We start from the raw sequence: 19,275 nt of genomic DNA, 5'->3' as shown, positions 1-19,275 counted from the left end.
CACGGAAGTTGACATGCTGAAAAGAGAAGGTTCAGGGAGAAGTGCTGAGGGGCTGATTCAGTTCATTGGTTGAGCAGGTAGATTAATAGGGCCACCAGGATTGTAAGAGTTAATCTCAATTTAACAGATCCAGCAAATTCAATACACTGATCCCTTGCATGATCATTTTTATCTCCTATATTAATATGACTCTAATCCTAGGCACACCATCTCACCTGGACTATTATAGTTGCTATCTGAATGGCCTCCGTTTCTTTTCTTTCTTTCTTTTTAAAATAATTTTATTTGGGGCTCTTACAGCGCTTCTCACAATCCATACATCCATTCATTGTGTTAAGCACATATGTACATTTGTTGCCATCATCATTCTCAAAACATTTTCTTTAAACTTGAGCCCTTGGTATCAGCTTCTCGTGTTTTCCCCCTCCCTCCCCATGTCTCCCTGTTTATGTGCTTGCCTCCCTCTACCCTTTTCTAACATAAATTTTAAAACGAGCCATGTAAAATGTAAGTCAAATTGTATTATTCTCAATTTTCAAAATCTCCACTGATTTTCTGTTACAATAAAATCCAACCTTCTTTCCATGACTGCAAGAGACGCTACGATCTGGCTGATGTGTGCCCATCTACAACACTGCTTGGACTAGGCCAACACTAAAATACAGACCAAGCGCACCACCACTGAGTCAATTCTGCCTCATAGCGACCCTATGGGACCAAATAGAACTGGTCCTGTGGGCTTCTGGGGCTGTAAGGCTTTACGGGAGCAGAAAACGTCATCTTTCTCCCACAAGCTGTTGGTGGATTTGAGCTACTGACCTTGCAGCTACCTGTCCAACTTGTAGCCCACTAACATGGTAAGTAATCTTCTGTTGAATGAGTGAATTGATTTCCCTGGAAAATGGCTTTTCCCCCGAAGATTATAATGTTCATATAATTCCCTGGAAAATGGCTTTTCCCCCAAGGCAAACCCTCTCTGATTGTTAGGGAACTGGGAAACCCAACACAGATGGAGCCCTTAGTTACTCTTGCTGGATGCCAGGTTGATTTGTTTTCTTTATACCTTGTTTTATTGAATTTCTCAACAGTTTTGTTAAGGAGATGTTATTATCTTTTTACCTCAGGGATAATATAATAAAAAGAAGCTAGGTAATTCTTCAAGGTTGCATAGCTAGGTCAAATCAGGCAGTCTACAAGCCTCAGTGCATGTTATAGTTAGGAAGACCATTCGATGACTCAGGGAACTAGTCAGGGTAGAATCCGATTACAGTGGGTTGAAAGGTCAATGAGATTTTCAAATGCAAAACCTCACTGCCATCAAGTCCGTTTTGACTCGTAAGAGGTATGGGCTACCCTTTTGAGAATTCTGGTGGAGAGTAGAGCTTACCTAGGCAATTTGGGATATAAAAGAAGGAAGTCTGGTTGAAAGAAGCGGGGTTTTGCAGAATGGCAACTGGGCGAGGAAGTTGAGAAGAGTGGAGAAGAGTTCATTGTACAGACTCTGTGTTTGTGCAGTGTCCAGCACTGCCCTGGAGAGCACTCAGTTAAGCTTGTGCATGGATGCAAGAAGGGAGGCAGGAGTGGGAGTGAGAGCTACACTGGAAGAAGCCAGTTGCCTGAAAAGAAATGGAAGGGTGCAAAGGGCAGGTATACGTCAAGTAGCCGGGTATGAGAATTGGAGGAGAGTATCTGAAGTTCCCGAGGTGGAATGATTTCTAGTGATTCTAAGTACCAGGGTTTGGAGGAGAAGCTTAGTGGAAATGGAAAAAGAAGCAAACGGGGAAACCAGATGGTTGGATGATGAGAAAATGGCCTGGGATCCCTATCTGACCTCTCCTGGCTCCAGTAGGGAGAAGGAGAATCTAACTCCACACTAGCCCCGAGCTGACTGCGACATGACAGAAATCCGAGTTCCTCCAACCTCCGTCATTCCTTTGCCCTATTCTGACCCCAACTGTCCCTCTCCTGGCACTCTTGTCTCTCTGCTGGGTTCCCTAGTTCATCGCAATGACCACATAGAATCACAGGTGATACTGACAAGCACGGGGTGGAGGGGGTACTTAGGGGAGCTAACGGGCTTTCACACGGGAAAGACATGGTTCTTTTGTCCACAGGGAGTCTTCCCAGTCATGCTGGCAAGCATGTTTCTCTGACCTTTGGCCTCCAGACCCCAGGGTTCCTTAGCCTCTGTCTCTGTGAGCCAGGAAGCCCACCTGCTGCTCTGCCTCAGTCTTGGAGTGGCTCCTCTGCGCTGTCTCCTGGTCTCAGGACTGTGATCTCTGGTGCCTCTGTGCCACTCCAACCCTTCAAGCAGGGACCTCGCACATGTTCCACTGGTGGCTCCTCTTCCTTGATAGTCTCGGGAGTCCTCTCTCTGCTTCCCAGGTAGCTGTTTTATACCCAAAGGAAGTGCAAAAGCGACAAATCTCCAATATTAGTGCTTCACACCCCCACTTTGCATCGTTTCACCCAAACATCTGTGGGAGCTATAGCAAAATGGACAGCAGCATTGTAAGCCAGCAATTTCACTTCACCACACATGGGCTATGTGGTAGACCTGTGTGGTGAGGAAGACTATGGGTCATATGCCAGAGTCTACAGTGAGTGATGAGAGCCTGGCATGGTAAATGAGGAGGGAAAGCAGGTTGAAGCACGCGAGAGGGCATGCAAGGTTCTACCAGCAGGCCCTTACCTGCAGTTTGCAAGAATCTCCTGCTTCACCTCTGGAACCAGCCACTTCAAGGGAATCCAGCCCAGGGGATTGGAATGAGACCTTGCCGGCCTCTACTGCTCCCATGCTGACCTGGTGGCCTGGTCTTGCTGGTGGCGAGTATAGTTTTTCTGTTCAAATATGCAACACTGACCAATAGCCTTAAACTGTATATGTAGACTCATAACCTTTTCCTGGAAAATTATTTCTAGGAATTCTTTTTCCCAAAGGAAATGATCAGACATGTAAACAAAGATTTATGCACATATAAACATAGTGTGTTCTTGAAAGTTGTAAACATTTGAAGACACATCTAGTGTCCAACAGTAGGTAGCCAATTAAGTAAATTATGACATGCACATAAGATGCTTTGGAAGTGTTTCGTGGTATAAGGAAAGTTTTATGATCTCATATTAAACATAAAAGTTACAAAATTAGATGTAAAACATGTATTATTCCTATATAAAAGACATTTGTTCATAGGAAAAGGGATAGAGGAAAATGTAAATGGAGTCGAATGAAATTTCAGATCATTTTCCTTTTTTATGTTTTTTTAATTAAAAAATTAAAAAGTCAAAGGACTGAATTGCCTGCTTTTAAACTCTTGTTTTTACAGCTGACTTCTTGTTACCTGATGTTTCACATATTCTTTATGAAGCACAGTACTATTCAATAGACATGATGCTTTCTTTATACAAGGCAATTCTCACTTCAACCCTATAGAGTTCATCATTATTTTTCCAGCCTATAGACAGTAAAAGTGAAGCTCAGAGAAGTTGAATTACTTGTCTAGAGTCTTTAAATCTACCGATGAGAAAACTGAGGTTCAGAGAGGGGCCAAGACCACTGGATGGGTTCATGGCAGAGCTTGGGTCAGTCTCTTTTCTCCCTTGCCATTCTTCCAGACTATTCCAGGACACAGAGTCCAGCAATGACAGTGTGTGCTATGTCTCTGGCTGTACAGAGAGGAAAAACTAAGACCCAGAGAGGAGAGGCGGTTTCTCCAAATTCACACCATGGCAGAGATGGGAGCTGAACCCAGGAGCCCTGCTTCTATAAGGGGTGCTTTGGCCACATGGTGTCAGGTATGGCCTTGGGAACATGTGAAATCCCAAGTTTTGCATAGGGCCTGGCACATTAAGGCATGGAGGAATTTATTGGCTAGTGAATTATCATATTAACAATACAAATAGGTGTAAAGAGAGGACAAATGGTGATAGCAGTGGGCATTGTAAAAGCACAAAAGTAGTTAGAAAGAAATTCAGAAAGGAACAAGTCACAAAGTTGTGTGTGTGTGTGTGTGTTAATTCCGCCAGCTCTCAGACTTGACCAAGAAAACTTGGCTCAAGAGGCCTTTTGAGACAAAAGGCTTCTGTGCCCAGCTGGCTCAGACCCACTGAGGACAGCCCAGCAGGACTGAGGAACAGCCTGCTGCTCAGGCCTCCGACTGATAAGCGATTGGGACCGGCTGTGAATAGTGGATACTTGAACATGCTGGGCCTGGGAAAGAGTCTCTCTGGACAGATGCCCAAACCAAAGAGGCCAGCTCCAGCTGGCTGTTCCAGTCCTCAAGTACACACTGATGGCCAGGAAACCTCTCGGAGGTTGATGGGATGTGGCAGTGAGAGCTAGGGTTTAAGAGATGAGGGGTTAGGAGAGGTAGTCATATGAGAGCTAGTGTTTAGGAGACTTGAAGACCCGAGTCTGCTACTTGTTTAGTGGGTATGTTTGGGTCTCTAAAAAATCAGCCTTTTCAACTAGACAACCCCTTCCAGAAGGGTCGCAGGGAGGAGATGAGCCAGTCAGGGTGCAGTGTAGCAAGGGTGAAACATACAACTTTCCTCTACTTCCTAAATGCTTCCTCCCCACCCTCACTCACCAACCCACCCACTATCATGATCCCAATTCTACCTTATAAATCCGGCTAGACCAGAGAATGTACACTGGTACAGATAGGAACTGGAAACACAGAGAATCCAGGACAGATGATCCCTTCAGGACCAGTGGTAAGAGTGGCGATACCGGGAGGGTAGAGGAAGGGTGAGGTAGAAAGAGGGAACTGATTACAAGGATCTACATATAACCTCCTCCCCAGAGGATGGACAACAGAAAAGTGGGTGAAGGGAAATGTCAGACAGTGTAAGACATGACAAAATAATAATTTATAAATTATCAAGGGTTCATGAGGTAGGGGTAGTAGAGAGGGAGGTGGGGAATGAGGAGCTGACGCCAGGGGCTTAAGTGGAGAGCAAATGTTTGGGGAATGATGAGGGCAATGAATGTACAAATGTGCTTTACACAATTGATGTATGTGTGGATTGTGATAAGAGTTGTATGAACCCCCAATAAAATTTTTTAAGTGCCCCCCCAAAAAATCAGACTTCTGTTCGGCTGATCCTGCACTAGCCCCTTGATCAGCTGCTGATTGGATCTTTGCAATCCACTGGCTTTTCCTTGGCTGATTTTTAACAAGTAGTTCACGGGACCTTTCTACCTAGGCCATTTTAGCGTGGAGATGCTGTTGCTATGCTTAGAACCATAGCAAAAGGCAAACTTCCACTGACAGTGTTGTGCCTGTGGTGCGTTGGCTAGGAATCAAACCGAGATCTCTTGCACAGAGTAGGGAAAGTCTACCGTGAAACCATACTCCAAATAGGCTGATTATTGTGTGCTGTCCTATTGTTTATTTATACATTGTTTTATTTACATTTGCTACCTTTCCCACCAATTAGAATGAAAGCTTCACGAAGGAGAGGATGTGTGTTTACTGCCCAGCACATCATAAGACCTCAACAAATGAACCCACCCCTGGGCGGATGGAAAGATAGGGGATGAAATCTATTGAAAAGATAGTGAAGCTGCTCCTTTTCTCTTGTCAGGCCTGGCCTCTTTGCTTTAGCAGGCTGAAAGAAAGGCAAGTGGCCGGCAGTTTGGCTGACAGGCAGGTAAACCTGGATGTAGGCCCATGGGTGTCGAGAGAACTGGGTGGGTTGCAAGAGTCAAACACACTGATTTCAGGGAAAGTAAGTGCTTCCAGCTGAACAGCAATGGCGACGGAGACAGGTCTTCAAGGCCAGGTACATACCTCTGTAGTGCATTATAGCTGAAAACAGATCCCAAGTCTTTGGAAAAGTTTAACTTTTCTTTATAGGAGATCGGGGGGGGGGGGGGAATTTCATTGGAAATGTTGAGCAAAAGGTTTCCACCCAAAGAGATAAACTTCAGTTTATCCAGCAAATTCTCTTTTACAGAAGGCAATCAGATGAGGTTGAATAAGAGGAGCAAATAAGATTTTTATTGCTTAAGCAAACATTTTGTAAAGAACCTGTTCTGCCCAGGCTCAGGAGTAGGTGCTAGGAAAAGTACAACTCTCACTTTCAAAACTTTTGCCTTTTCTGTTTTATATCTTTGTATACTTATACACCTGCATGCAGATTCACAGAGAAGTAGTATTTACTGAGCAAACACTGTGTTATATGCTGTTCAATTCTCCTAGAAACCCTATGAGCTTGGTAACCCTGTTCTGTAGATGAAAACACTGAGGCTCTGAGAGGTTAAAAATGCTGCTGAATTAGTGACAGAGATAAGTTCCTAATTTGGTCTTTTGGTTTACGTTATGTCACAAGCCAGGCATACTGGGAGGTACAGATGTGGAGATACACTCATGTGACAGAGGAATTATGGTTTTATGTCTCTACAGGACCGGATATGAATGTGTGCATTTATCAACTAACTATGTCAAGTCCAAGCCACCAGTTACTTTTCGTTGGGTGTATATGTGGGCACCCATCGACATTTGGCCCATTTAAAGAAAATTCCTAGGAGAGTAGAAAAGATGGTTGCATCTAACTGTGGCCAATGCTCTTTTGCTCTCAATTAATAAAAGATCTCTTTGATCTGGTCTCTGTCTTCTCTTCCATCCTTTCCCTGAAAAACAAAACAAAACAGTACTATTTGCAGTTACTCTGAAACATCATGCTGCTTCATGTCTCTGAATCTTTACATAAGCAAGTGACTGTGTTTGGAATACCCACTCCTCTCCTTTCTGCAATTTTAATTCTTACTTCTTCAAATAAACACCAAAAAACCACACAAAAAAACCAGCAACAAATCCCTGCTCTAGAGCCAATTCTTACTCATAGCAACCCTGTGGGACAAAGTAGAACTGCCCCCAAGTGTCTCCAAGGCTGTAATCCCTACAGGAGGAGACTGCCACCTCACTCTCCTATGAAGTGCTGGTGTGTTTGAACCATCAACCTTTCCCTTCTCAGTTGAATGCTTAACCACTGCACTACCAGGGCTCCTTCAGGAATTCCTTCTTTGAAGTATGTTCTGCCACATGAAGGTGTTTACTGTTTTCTGAATTTCACCACCCTTTGCTTCCTTTGAGGGAGCCTTGGCAGTGTAATGGTTACTAATTGGGCTGTGATCCTCAAGGTCCAAAGTTCGAAACCGCCAACTGCTCCAAAGGAGAAAGACAGGGATTTCTATTCCCATAATCAGTTACAGGCTCAGAAACTCACAGGGGCAGTTCCACTCTGTCCTATAGGGTTGCTATGAATTGGCATCAACTCAATGACGGTGAGTTTGGTTTTGTTTTTTCCACTTCCTTCTATCACTGCGTTTACCATAGTGCATTGTAGCTGTTACTTGTCAATTGGTTCCACCAGACTGTGAGCTCCCTGAAGGCAGGGACCTTGTTAAGATTCATGTCTGTGCAACTGATGCCAAGTACACAGGGAAAGCTCATGCAGTGTTTGCCAAATGAAGGAATCGATGAGCTCAAAGCTAACAACATGCAGACCTGAGTTCTAGGCACAACACTGCAATTGGCAGCTCTGTCCATGACCAAGTCATTTTCTTCTCTGGGCTTCATTTTCCCTACCTGTACATAGTAGAAGGTGGCCAGACAAATGGTGTAGTGGGTTAAGCGCTGGGCTGCTAGCCACAAGGTCAGCAGCTCAAACCCACCAGCTGCTCTGTGGAAGAAAGATGGAGCTTTTTGATCTTGTAATGATTTACAGCCTCAGAAATCTGTAGAGGTAGTTCTCCTTTGTCCTATTGCATTACTATGAGTCAAAACTGATTCAATGGCTGTAGTTTTGTTTTGTTTTTTTTGTTTTGTTTTGTTTTGTTTGTTTTTTTGAGGGGTCATTCTGACTTAAAATTTTTGAAATTTTTACAGTGGTGACAGGAAAAATATGAGGTCCTAAAGTGAAACTTTGTCAGTCACTTGACCTTGTTCTCTTAACAAGAGTGGCTCCTTAATTGCAATGTGAAACATCGTGAATTGTGTCAGGAGTCCCTGCATGGTATGGTTGGCTAACATGCTTGTCTGTTATCTGAAAGGTTGGAGAGTTGAGTCTACCCGGAGGCATTTCAGAGAAAGGCCTGTTGATTTACTTTCACTCGCACACACAAAAAAAATCGCCTATTGAAAACCTTACAGGAGCACAGTTCCGACACAGATAGCAATGCCACAAGTCAAAATCGACTCACCAGTCACTGGTCTAATTCTATCAGGCTTGATTGTATCAATACTTCTCACCGTGAAAAATAATGATGATAAATTTCAAATTCTGCTCTAACCTTTCTTACTGTAAAGGTCAAAGTTGAAGTTGTACATGTTTGGTAGGTTCAATTAAGATTTTCCAAATGAATGAATAAATAGATCCATTTTCAAGGCTGTCAATCTTACAGCTTAGAAAAAAGACATGACCTTGCATTCATTCATTCTGTCATTCGACAAATATTTTCTGGTTTTATGATGTGCTGGCCTCTGTGCCAGACACCAGGGCACAATGATCAGCAAAATCATCATGGAACTTACCAGTCTGGCAGAGGAGACAAACACGACTCAGATGCTACACAAATAGTTGTATTAGTGACAAACTGCAAAGTCCTATGAGTGGAGCCTCTGTTTTCTGCACACTCCTTAGATTACAAGGACTTTTTTCTCCTGAGTAACTTCATGATAAGTCATATTGTATAACCAAGCCCCTTTCTGTGAAGCTGAACCCATCAGTAAACCTACTGGACAGAGGAAAGCTGCCCCACAGGCTCCCAAACCTGTCGTCTTTATGGAAGCAGACGGCCTCACCTTTCTCCTGTGGACAGGGACCGTTTAGTTAGCTTAACCACTGCACAACGGGGCGCATCGCCATGTAACATAGGGGTGAAAATACGTAGACTTCTCTGGCCATCACTTACCCACTTACTTACAACCTTGCCTCTTGGACATGTTTCTGGGTGTTTGTTTCCACATCTTTTCAGTGGAGACAAAAAAAATAGGTCATTCATCACAGAGTTAGTATGCAAATGTAATGAGAAAATGCACGCAGACCACTCGTTATAATGCCCGACTTATGGATGTAAACAGGAATTATTGCTATGAATACACTTTTGATTTTTCCTCTATTGTGCCAACTCTTATATCTCCCTCTTCTTCCAGAGAGAGACAATGTTTGAAATCAGACAAGTTTGAGGTTCAAATATCAGGTCTTCCAACTATTAGATGCAAAATGGAACTAATAGACCCTGTTTCGTAGTATTGGTCCTGGGAGCAATGTGGTGAAGTCTTTAGTGAGCCAAATGCAGGAACTAGCATTTGGTTTCAGGTCTTTGGACTTGGGCATCAATCCTTCATCTTCATTTCATCGACTATGGCCAGGGAAGAAGGATTCACTGATTTAGGCAGAAGGAGCCTCCTGAAACACTTCTCACAGGATGGAATGCTGGGGCAAGTGATACTGAGATGACCTGGCCTCAGAGTGAAACCTTCAGCGTGGGAGAGGAAGCCCATACATGGAAAGCAAGTCCAGCCCCCTGGGTCTTGTGAGGGTAACTAGTTGAGCTGTCATACTTGTGTAACAGGAACTAACAGAGCTAGCTGAGTGTGGCCTCCTCAGATATGTTTTGATGTGGGGTTTTTGTGGTCTCAGCTAAGTGCCATAACTCAAAATACTGGGGAGAGGGTTTGAGAAACACCCATTCAGCTGCAAGAAGGAGATGAAATAAAGGCTACCCCCCAAGACTTCTTTTAATCGTACGCTGTCAGATTGCTCTGTGACTTTGGGATCATGTTGGGCTCAGGAAGCGGGAGTCAGCAACTCTGAAGCATGAAATCAGGACGGCACTGAAGGTTTGGATGGACTGCCAAGTCCCAAAAAGAATGCTTCTTTGTTGAAATGCCATCTTTGCCAAAGCAAAACAAATTTATCAGCATCTCCTTGAAAGTGCAAGGGAGAGTCTAAAAAGTTTAAGCGATTGAAAAAGGGTAAGTGGAAATTGATCGAACCTCATCATCATTACTAATGCAAGAAGTATAAAATGGTATTGCTAGTCTCCTTTTTAGTGAGCTGATTATACGATCTTATTTTAACAAATATATAAGTATGTGTAAGGATTCAGTCTCCCCAACAGGACTTTCTCATCTACTTTTATGAGCATCAATGTCTCATGCTTTTCAGCTATACATTCCCAAGGGATTTTCAGGACTTAACTCTCAGGCTGGAGGGAGAGTGTGGCATCAGCATGATAGTGTATGAATGATAGGATTCAGGTATCAGGCAGTAAAGGGGATTTCAAGAATATTGAAGCCAATCCTAATATTTTCTTGTTCCCCCACCCCCTAAAGTTGGTCATCCTCAACGGCATTTCACTTATGTTTAAGAAAATAGATTTATATGTGTTTTTTCTTTTTTCTCTCCTCTACCCCACAGATGGATGGAAAAACAGATGGGTGAAATCTAAACATGGTCCTGATTATGGTAAATTTCGGCTCTCTGCAGGAAAATTTTATGGCGACAAAGAAAAAGATAAAGGTAAGTACTGGAACTCAGGAACATACTAACTGACTGAAAACGTTCTTGTGTATATGATTACCGATTCAGTGCTTTCTCTTAAGATAGAGGCGTGTGTAATCGATGAAGAGTGAACGCTCAACAAAACAATAATGACTGTTTTTAAACAACCGGCCTTCACAACCACACCCTTACTGCTTACATGAGGTCCAGTGGGGCTCCCTAGCAGTCTTACGAGGTGGTTACCAGTACGCTCCCAGTTTGGCAGATTGGTTTTAGAGAGGTGAAATGATTTCTCCAAGACTGCATATGCAGCCGGAACAATGCAGGACTGACTTGGATTCTGACTCCAGCACTGGGTCAGTCTTCACTGACGATATCACTTTCCTTGCCTTTGGTATTGTCCTGTGCGCTCTTCCGTCCATTCTGACTGTGGTCCGATGTGACAGCGTAGACATGCCCCACAGGGATTCCTCAGTTGTGATCTTAGGATTTGTCAAATAACACTTTGCTCTTGAAGAGTGGGGAAATACTGCACAGCTTCTCCATGTTGTTCCCCCTACAGCATCTTGGTGCAGTGCCGCATGGAGAAGGCATACATGAAGGGAACTTCCAGCTCCCCAATTTGCTGGCTGCACCATTTGGTCCAGGCGGTCAGCTTTTCTGAGCAGAGAAGACGGAGATGATAACCCTCACCCGCAGTGCTCGGTAGAGCTGTGGTCAGAGGCACAGTGTTATAGACGAAGGGCACCATCTGGAGACAGGCCTGCAGGCAGGGGGGTTTGTCTGAGGAAGTCTTGTCCTATAAATAGAATCCATTAATCCTCCCCTGGAGTGATTTCTCATCTTCTCCCTCCTGGCCCCTGTTAGGAACCTCATTTTCACCCTTACTAAAGGCAAACGTGAAGACCGGCCTTGAAAGCATTTGCAGTCTCATAGGAGAAGAGTGAGGAGCAGCAAAGACCCTGGAAACAACCCGTCAAAGGACCAATGGACCCCGTGGAGCTTCGCCCTGCTGCCCCGAGCCCAGAAAGGGTAGCTGGTGTCTGGCTGTCCCTCCTGACCTTTGAGACTGAAGGTCAGGGAGAAAGTGGGAGAAACGGTGAAGCCAAACTCAAAAACCTTTACGAACAAAATAACACAAAAATAGGCTTGCTGGTGTGATGGAGACTAGTGGGACCCCCAAGATTATGATCCTTTGACGCCTTTCAGGCCTGGAACTGAACTCAACCCTGCGGGTCAACTGTTTGCGAAACGACAGACGAGTCTTCGGGTGCACAATCAAGACAGGGAGGCCCACAGTCCTTAGAACAGTCAGCCGTAGGAGACCGGCTTCTGTCCAGCAACGAAGCTCAGAAGGCCGGAAGGGACTAGGAATCAGGGCCAATGAAAACAGGAAAGACAGGAAGCGGGAAGGCTGGCCAATGTCACCCAACAAGATATGTGTGACTTGTCGAATGGAAGACGAATTTGCTCTACTAACTTTCACCCAACTCACAATAGAAAGTTAAAATAAAAACTCTCCAGGAGAGCGAGTGGAAGGTTTTCTGCAATTGTCTTCTGAGGAGGAGGAGGAGAGTACATGGGAATGAAGCACTTCTTCGGAGAAAGGGTCTCGCCTGAGTCAAGGTTAACAGTGGTTATGATTGTCCCTAGAGGAGGAGCGGGGCGTCTTCCTGCCACAGCACTGGTGTACACAGAGCCGGCTTCTGGCCACTCAGAGGACCTCAGAAGAAAGGGGGCTTGCATTTAAGAACCTCTTAGAGGCAACATGGCATAGGGGGGAGAGAGTGTGTGCGGCGTAGGACAGAAAGAAGCTGTCAAGTGAAGCTTGAAATTCCAGCTTGGTTTCTTACTAGCTGTTTGGCCCTAAGTGGGTCATTTACCTCCCTATGACCCAGACTATTACTTTGTAAAGTGGGGAGAATATCCATTTTGAAGCATCATTCTAAAGCTTGAACGAGAGACTTGTGCAGCACAGCGCCTGACACAAAGCGGGTGTGCAAGAAAGTACCCGAGATGGGTTAGGGCAGGAGCTAGGTCTCCCTGGCTGCTCTGTGTTCGTTGAAGCCTTAAGACTGTGTTCTCTGCTCCTAGGTCTCCAGACCAGTGAAGATGGCAAGTTCTACGCCCTCTCTACCAGGTTTAAGCCATTCAGCAATATGAATGAGACCTTGGTGATTCAGTTCTCAGTAAAACATGAACAAGGCATTGATTGTGGCGGTGGATATGTGAAACTTTTCCCTGACACCCTGAACCAAGACGACATGCATTCGGAGTCCAAGTACTATATCATGTTTGGTAAGTTCTTTGATAGAAGCTTCCGAGGGCTTCAGGAAGTCTTCATGAGAGTCACTGCTGTGGTAGAAAAGGTTTCGATTGACTTGGAACAGAAATTTCCTACTAGGAGAATGACCCCCTAACTCCACCCACTCTCTTCCCCCCACCCCTGCCCACCACACTCACACAGAGCAAGACCCCTCAAAGACCAGAAAGAAAGAACTCTAACCCTAAAGGCTAAGACTAATCATACCAATAGACCAGTGAGGGTGAAGTAGTGTCAACAGGTCAGAGAAAGGAGGAGGTCATAAACTGCAGAAACTCTCAAAGGAATCCATTTCAATACAACAGTGTGTTCCAAAGGGGGTCCCTTTCAGACTCTCAGAAAGAGACAGCTCACTGTTACCAAGTTGATTCCAACTCATAGCGACCCTATAAGATAGGGTGAAACTGTCCCCTGTGTGTTTCTTCTGAGCCTGTAACATTTTACTAGAGTTGAAAGCCCTGTCTTTCTACTAAGAAGAGGATGGTAGTTTCGAACTGCTGACCTGTGGATCACAGCCCAACCTGTAACCACTATGCCACCTTTGCAAAGTACTTGTTATACATAATCTAGAATTTTGACCTATAATCCACAACTGGGACTGCTTGGGGTTGTCTAGCTCTTTCTGAGTGCCCACCTTGAGTCCACTTTCACTGTTATTATATTTAAAAAACATACCCAAGGGGGATCAAGATGACGATAGCAATTGGAAAGATTACACAACAGCAACGGGAGAGGTTAGGAGCTTTAGGAGGCAGCGAGGTTACATTAATGAGGGAAGAACAGCTCAAGAGAATGACCGTGAGAATGATTACACAGCTCAAAGAATGCAATCAGGGCCACCGAACTGGACATGTCAAAATTGGACCTGCCATCTGTTTTTGCTGTGTATTATCAATAACGACAAAAATAAATTATTAAAAAATTAAAACCCAACAAAGCAACAATAACAAATCTAACACACAAAGCACTGATGAAGAACGTAGAGTTTGCAGAAAGTTTTTTTTTTTTTCACAAACTCGGAGGAAAGAGTGACATATCATACTGCAAAACTCCTCAGTTCTCTCTAAAGGTGTCTTTCTTTCCCCAATGGGGTTGCAGCTCTCCCTTCAAACTCTTGCAACAACTTCTTCAGCCGTTCTCCTCTTGTCCTGTCTTCTTCTTCTCCTCCCCCAACCCGAATCTTCTCTTTCAATCTCTCTGCCCACCCCTCCCCCAAACCAGAAGCTCCTACAGAAACCATATGATTCCGTGGTTCAGTGACATCTAGCAGCATTGTACAATTGTTGCCACAGTCAGCTTCCACATCGTCTTCCTTCTTGAACTCCTGGATAGCAGCTCCTGCTCGCCCTCCTCCTCTATGGTACCTCCAGGAGCCCTTCTTCTACTTGCTGTCTCTATAGGCGCTTCCATCATGATTACCTATCTTTCAGTATAGAGGAAAACATATAACAAAGATGCAAGACGGCTACCACCCCTAGCGACAAAATACACCTCAAATAAACCCCAACAGGCAAAACAAAAATCAAAAAATGCAGAAAATGTTGAAAACCAGACCAGGCCTAACGTGTCAGACGGAGGATCAAGTGACAAGGTTTTAACTGTTCAAGTCAGGTTTGTCATTTTGATCTCCTATAACCATCTCTCCATTGGCGGGAAATCAGCGGGGACTTATTTCCTGTGTAGATTTCACAAATGTACCTTGGGCTCCCACTGTCATTCTCAGCCTTCGGAAAGCTAGAATCTCAGTTCAGGCTCTGATACTATTCTCGCCTTTGGTTTGGGATGATATGATTTACAATCCTTGGGTCAGGGATGTTGATGTGCTTCTCTTTCTTTAGCTCCATTTTCTTCAGAATTCACCCTTCTCAGAAGCTGTGTGTGTGTGTGTAGGAGTAGTACTAGTAGTGGTGGTAGAAATTCACTGCCAACGAGTTGATTTCTACTTAAAAAAAAAAAAACAAAGAACCTAAAGGGCAGAGTAGAACTGTCCCTGTGGACAGTTCCAAGTTCCAAGACTGCAACCGTTTACAGGAGTAGAAAGCTTCATCTTTCTCCCTCTGAATGGCTGGTGGTTTCAAACTACTAACCTTGTAGTTGGCAGCCCAATGCATAACCCTATGTCACCAGGGCTCCAGTGGTGGTAGGAGAATTGGAAACAATCTTTAAAATGTGATTGTTAAATTTTTCACGCGACTATTATTTATTTGATACGTGAAGTGGACAAGGGAGGTGTCATCATCTCTACTTTACAGATGAGAAAATGGAGGCAAGAAATGCGTTCTGGGTGAGTAAGTGGGAAGCCAGGAAGTGAACCCAGTCCGGTCTGGTTCTAAAGCCTGAGCTCTTTCTAATTTACCTTGTTGACTTCAGTTTAGGGGGTGCAGGCACATGACTAACCACATGATTCTAAAAAGCAGGCAGAAAAACAATTTTTAAGAGGTGTTGTGCGGTACAATGAGATCACAGAAGATAGGATGACTGTTAAACTTAGGATTTGGGGAGGAGGTATGAATTCTTCTTTGAAGAATGCGTGGTATTTTAATAGGCAGAAAAGGTGGTGGAGGACGTGTAATTTGGACAGAGAAACAGTGTGTGCAAAACTCAGAGGCATGACATTCAAATGTAAGGAGAGGTGATTTAACGTGTGTTGTGTGTGTGAGTGTGTGTGTGTGTGTGTGTGTGTGTGTGTGTGTGTGTGTGTGTGTAGGATGTCAGCAGTACAGTGGGAATTGAGGTTAGAAACTAGGTTAAAACCTACTCCTGGGAGCTTTTGGAGTTCAGGCTCGAGAGTCGAATCGTGTTTCCTAAGTATTGATGCCACTAAAATGTTGGGAAGAGTAGAAGGAAGCGCATGAGTTTGTCACATATGTTTTGTTTTAATAAATAAATGTTTTGCTAGGAAGGCATTCCACACAAAGGAGCTACAATAAAACAGAAATAAATGAGTTGTAGGGTGCAGCTTCTACATCTCTCATGAATTTTTCCATTATTTGTGGTTATAAAATCTACTAGGCTTAGCATAGTCCCTAAAGACAATATAGGGATCAAAGGATAAGGGAAAAGCTAGTGACTGTGCTCTGTTGTTGAGGGATCCAGAAAGAGGAGTCCATTCTTAGCAAACAACAAAAACAAAAACAAACAAAATAATAAATACTGGCGAGGATATGGAGAGATTGGAATGCTCATACATTGGTGGTAGGATTGTAGAATTATACAACACTTTGGAAATCAGTATGGCTCTTCCTTATACAAATGCAAATACAAGTACTGTATGCTCCTGCAATCTCGCTATTTGGTAAAAATAAAGAAATGAAGAACAAACCACAAACAGACATGCATACCTAGGTGTGCTGTAGCAATTTCTTTAATAGCAAAAAGATGGAAACAATAAAAACTCCCATTTTAGAGGAATGAATAAACAAACTATGGTACATTCATACAATGGAATATTATGCATCCTTGAAAAACAATGGTGAGTCTGTCAAACACTTTAAGACATAGACAAAATTAGAGAACATTGTGCTTAGCAAAGTTTGTCAAACTCATAAAGACGAATATTTTATGGCACCATCATTATAAAGGAAAACATTTTAAACAGTGTTTTTTGCACCAAAGAATAAGACTTTAAAAAGACTTTGACACCCAATAAAATTATTTTTTTAAACAAACAATAATAATATAAAAAGACTATGGTAAGGTGTGTGGGTGGGGGGAGGAGGCAGTAGTAAAGGGGAAAAAAACTATGGAGGGAGGGAGGGTGGGGGAGAACGAAAAAGAACCACATGGCTCCTAATAAAACAATTGAAAATAAAGAAAAGAAAAAAAAATAACAAGGAACTGCCTCTGTGCTGATAGGAACTTCAAAGGTGTGCTGTCGAGAGAAGACAAGATGTATCTAGTGGGCTACCTCTTGAGTAAGAAAGGGGTGGAGAATAGACATCTCTACAAGAGGACGTCCAACAATTCACAGAAAAATGAAATGAAAAGATAATGGAATTTTTTCACAAACATTTTGAAGCCTGTTACACAATCCCGTGTCAACTTGAGGTCATTAAGAGTGAAGGGGTGGAGCCTCACCTGTCAATCAGGTCACAGCCTGATGGTGCCTTCTTGTGGGCATGCCTTCTCAGGAGGTTTCTGGGAATTTTTTCTCTTTCTCCTGGGAGGCGGGCCACATTCTCTGCTTCACCTGCCTGTTGAGGAGACACACCCAGGAGCTGGAGAAGCCACGTGGAGAAGCTTCCTCCACCACTGGATCTACAAGACTTTTCACCCACTAGCCTGTGATCTTTCTGCATATGGCATCATTGTGAGTGGCTACGTGAAGAGGAATTTATGGACTAGTATTGGACTTATGGGATAATATCAGACTATGGACTTGATCAGGACTGGGCTAAGATGTTTTCTTCACATACAATTACTCTTCCATATAAAGTTCTTTCCTATACATAAAAAAAAAGAACCACATATCTGGAGGGTCTAATGGGATACTGTTACTGATTTGATGAAATGGGCAGTGCAACTGTCTAATATTCCATAAACAAAAAGGGAGAAAATATATATGTATAAACAAAAATCTTAAATAAAGTTAAAATTTTAAAGGGAGAGAGGAAGGAAGGGAGGGGGGTCAGAGTCATAAAAAAACCTATAGATTCCTTTTCCCATCCCGTCGAAACATTGGTGTGGGTGGTGATAAAAGCAGAAAAGTAAAATTGAAATGAACTTGGCTTCTTTTGTGACCTACAAGTTCATTACAAACAAAAAGAGGACGTTAGCCAGAAGATAAGATAAAGGTATGAGAGAGGAGAAAAAAATGACTGTAGCCTACCTGTAAAGTTCCCAGTATACCTTTTCTAGAGATGATGTGGTGTAAAGTGGCCGGGATCAGTCCTGCGCAGGAAGGGCTGATGTTGGGTTCCATCCACAGGGAACCCTAGCAGGAACTCAGAGAAAGAGATGAAAGTTGGGGTATTTATTCTTCCAGGTGTGTCTTCTACTCAAAGTCACCGCTTCTCTCCTGGCTGCCTTTTCTATGGGGCTCTGTTTTTCTTTCTGGTTCTAGAAAACTTGGTGATTCCTTACTCTTTAAAGCAGTGGTTCCCAACCTTCCTGATGCCGAGACCCTTTAATACAGTTCCTCATGTTGTGATGACCACCCCCCCTATAAATGATTTTCGTTACTACTTTATAACTGTAATTTTGCTACTGTTATGAATCGGGAGGCCCCTGTGAAAGGGTCATTCGACCCCCAAAGGAGTTGTGACCCCCAGGTTGAGAAGCGCTGCTTTAAAAGCTAGGGGTAGTAATATGCCACCTGTTGCCAGCCCTGAGCACAACTCTGCTCCTTAAGTTTTCTCAGTGTTCTGTGCATAACTTTGTATGTAGTCCCTTGAAAAAGATTTCACTCAAATAATCCTAAATTTGAAGGTGTCATCTATTTCCTGCTAGGACTCTGATTGATACATAGACTATGTCTGTCTTCGGTCTTGGCCTTGACATAGACAAATTGCCTAAAATCTATGAGACATCATTCATTGGGCCTTAATTTCCAGGTCCTGACATCTGCGGCTTTCGCAACAACAAGGTACAGGTCATATTGCATTATCAAGGGATATACCACGAGAACAACAAAACCATCAAGTGCCCGGTAAGTGTGTAGGCTAGTCCCACGCTTAGGGGAAGGATAAGCATTTTATATTTGTTATCTTATTGAATCCTTAGGCAGTAGATCTGGAGAAATGCTGTAAACTGTAAGAGTTCACAGAGAACAGCCTGATTCCCAAAGCCTAACGAACCCTATGAAACCATCTCTTGGAACAATGCTTAGATGATGCAGACCAATCCCCATTGCTGGATTTGAAGAGAGGGGTGAGGGCTTCGAAGTGTTGTTGTTCGGTGCTGTCGGGTCAGTTCTGGGTACAATAGAACAAAGCACTGCTCAGTCCTACACTAGCTTCACAACTGTTGTCAGAATTGAGCCCATTGTTGTAGCCACTCTGTCAATCCAGCTCGTTGAGCACCTCTCTTCTTCGCTGCCCCACTACTTTAAGAAGCTTGATGTCCTTTTCCAGAGACTAATCTCTCCTGAAAACTTGTCCAAATGTGTGAGACAAAGCCTCGCCGTCATCCCTTCTGAGGAGCACCCCAGCTATACTTTCCATAATATTCACTAGCCCCACAATTCAAATGCATCGACTCTTCTTCCACCTTCTTTCCTCAGTGTCCAACTTTCACATGCATAGGAGGCCATGGAAAATACCATGGCTGGGGTCAGGCGCACCTTAGTCCCCAAAGGAACATCCATGCTTTTGAACACTGTACAGAGGTCTTGGGCAGCAGCTTTACCCAATGCAGTGTGTAATTTGCCCTTTTGACTGCTGCTTCCATGAGCATTGATTGTGGATCCAAGCAAGATGTAATTCTTGACAACTTCAATC

General features: G+C 43.6%; 1 protein-coding gene across 1 annotated transcript in view; it reads left to right on the top strand.

Annotated features, from left to right (window-relative positions):
• The first annotated feature begins 3,785 nt into the window (after nt 1-3,785).
• LOC142427454 (calreticulin-like) overlaps nt 3,786-19,275 on the top strand; it is a 36,001-nt gene continuing 20,511 nt past the window's right edge. Inside the window, exons 1-4 of the mRNA XM_075532737.1 lie at nt 3,786-3,795; nt 10,432-10,533; nt 12,610-12,813; nt 18,391-18,485. Coding sequence (XP_075388852.1) covers nt 3,786-3,795; nt 10,432-10,533; nt 12,610-12,813; nt 18,391-18,485 — 411 coding nt within the window. The remainder of the gene's footprint in view (nt 3,796-10,431; nt 10,534-12,609; nt 12,814-18,390; nt 18,486-19,275) is intronic.

The sequence above is a fragment of the Tenrec ecaudatus genome, chromosome 1 (assembly GCF_050624435.1).
Source record: "Tenrec ecaudatus isolate mTenEca1 chromosome 1, mTenEca1.hap1, whole genome shotgun sequence".
Classification (NCBI taxonomy): Eukaryota; Metazoa; Chordata; class Mammalia; order Afrosoricida; family Tenrecidae; genus Tenrec; species Tenrec ecaudatus.
Note: the sequence above shows the minus strand (reverse complement) of the source record. Positions and strands in the feature narration are given on the sequence as shown.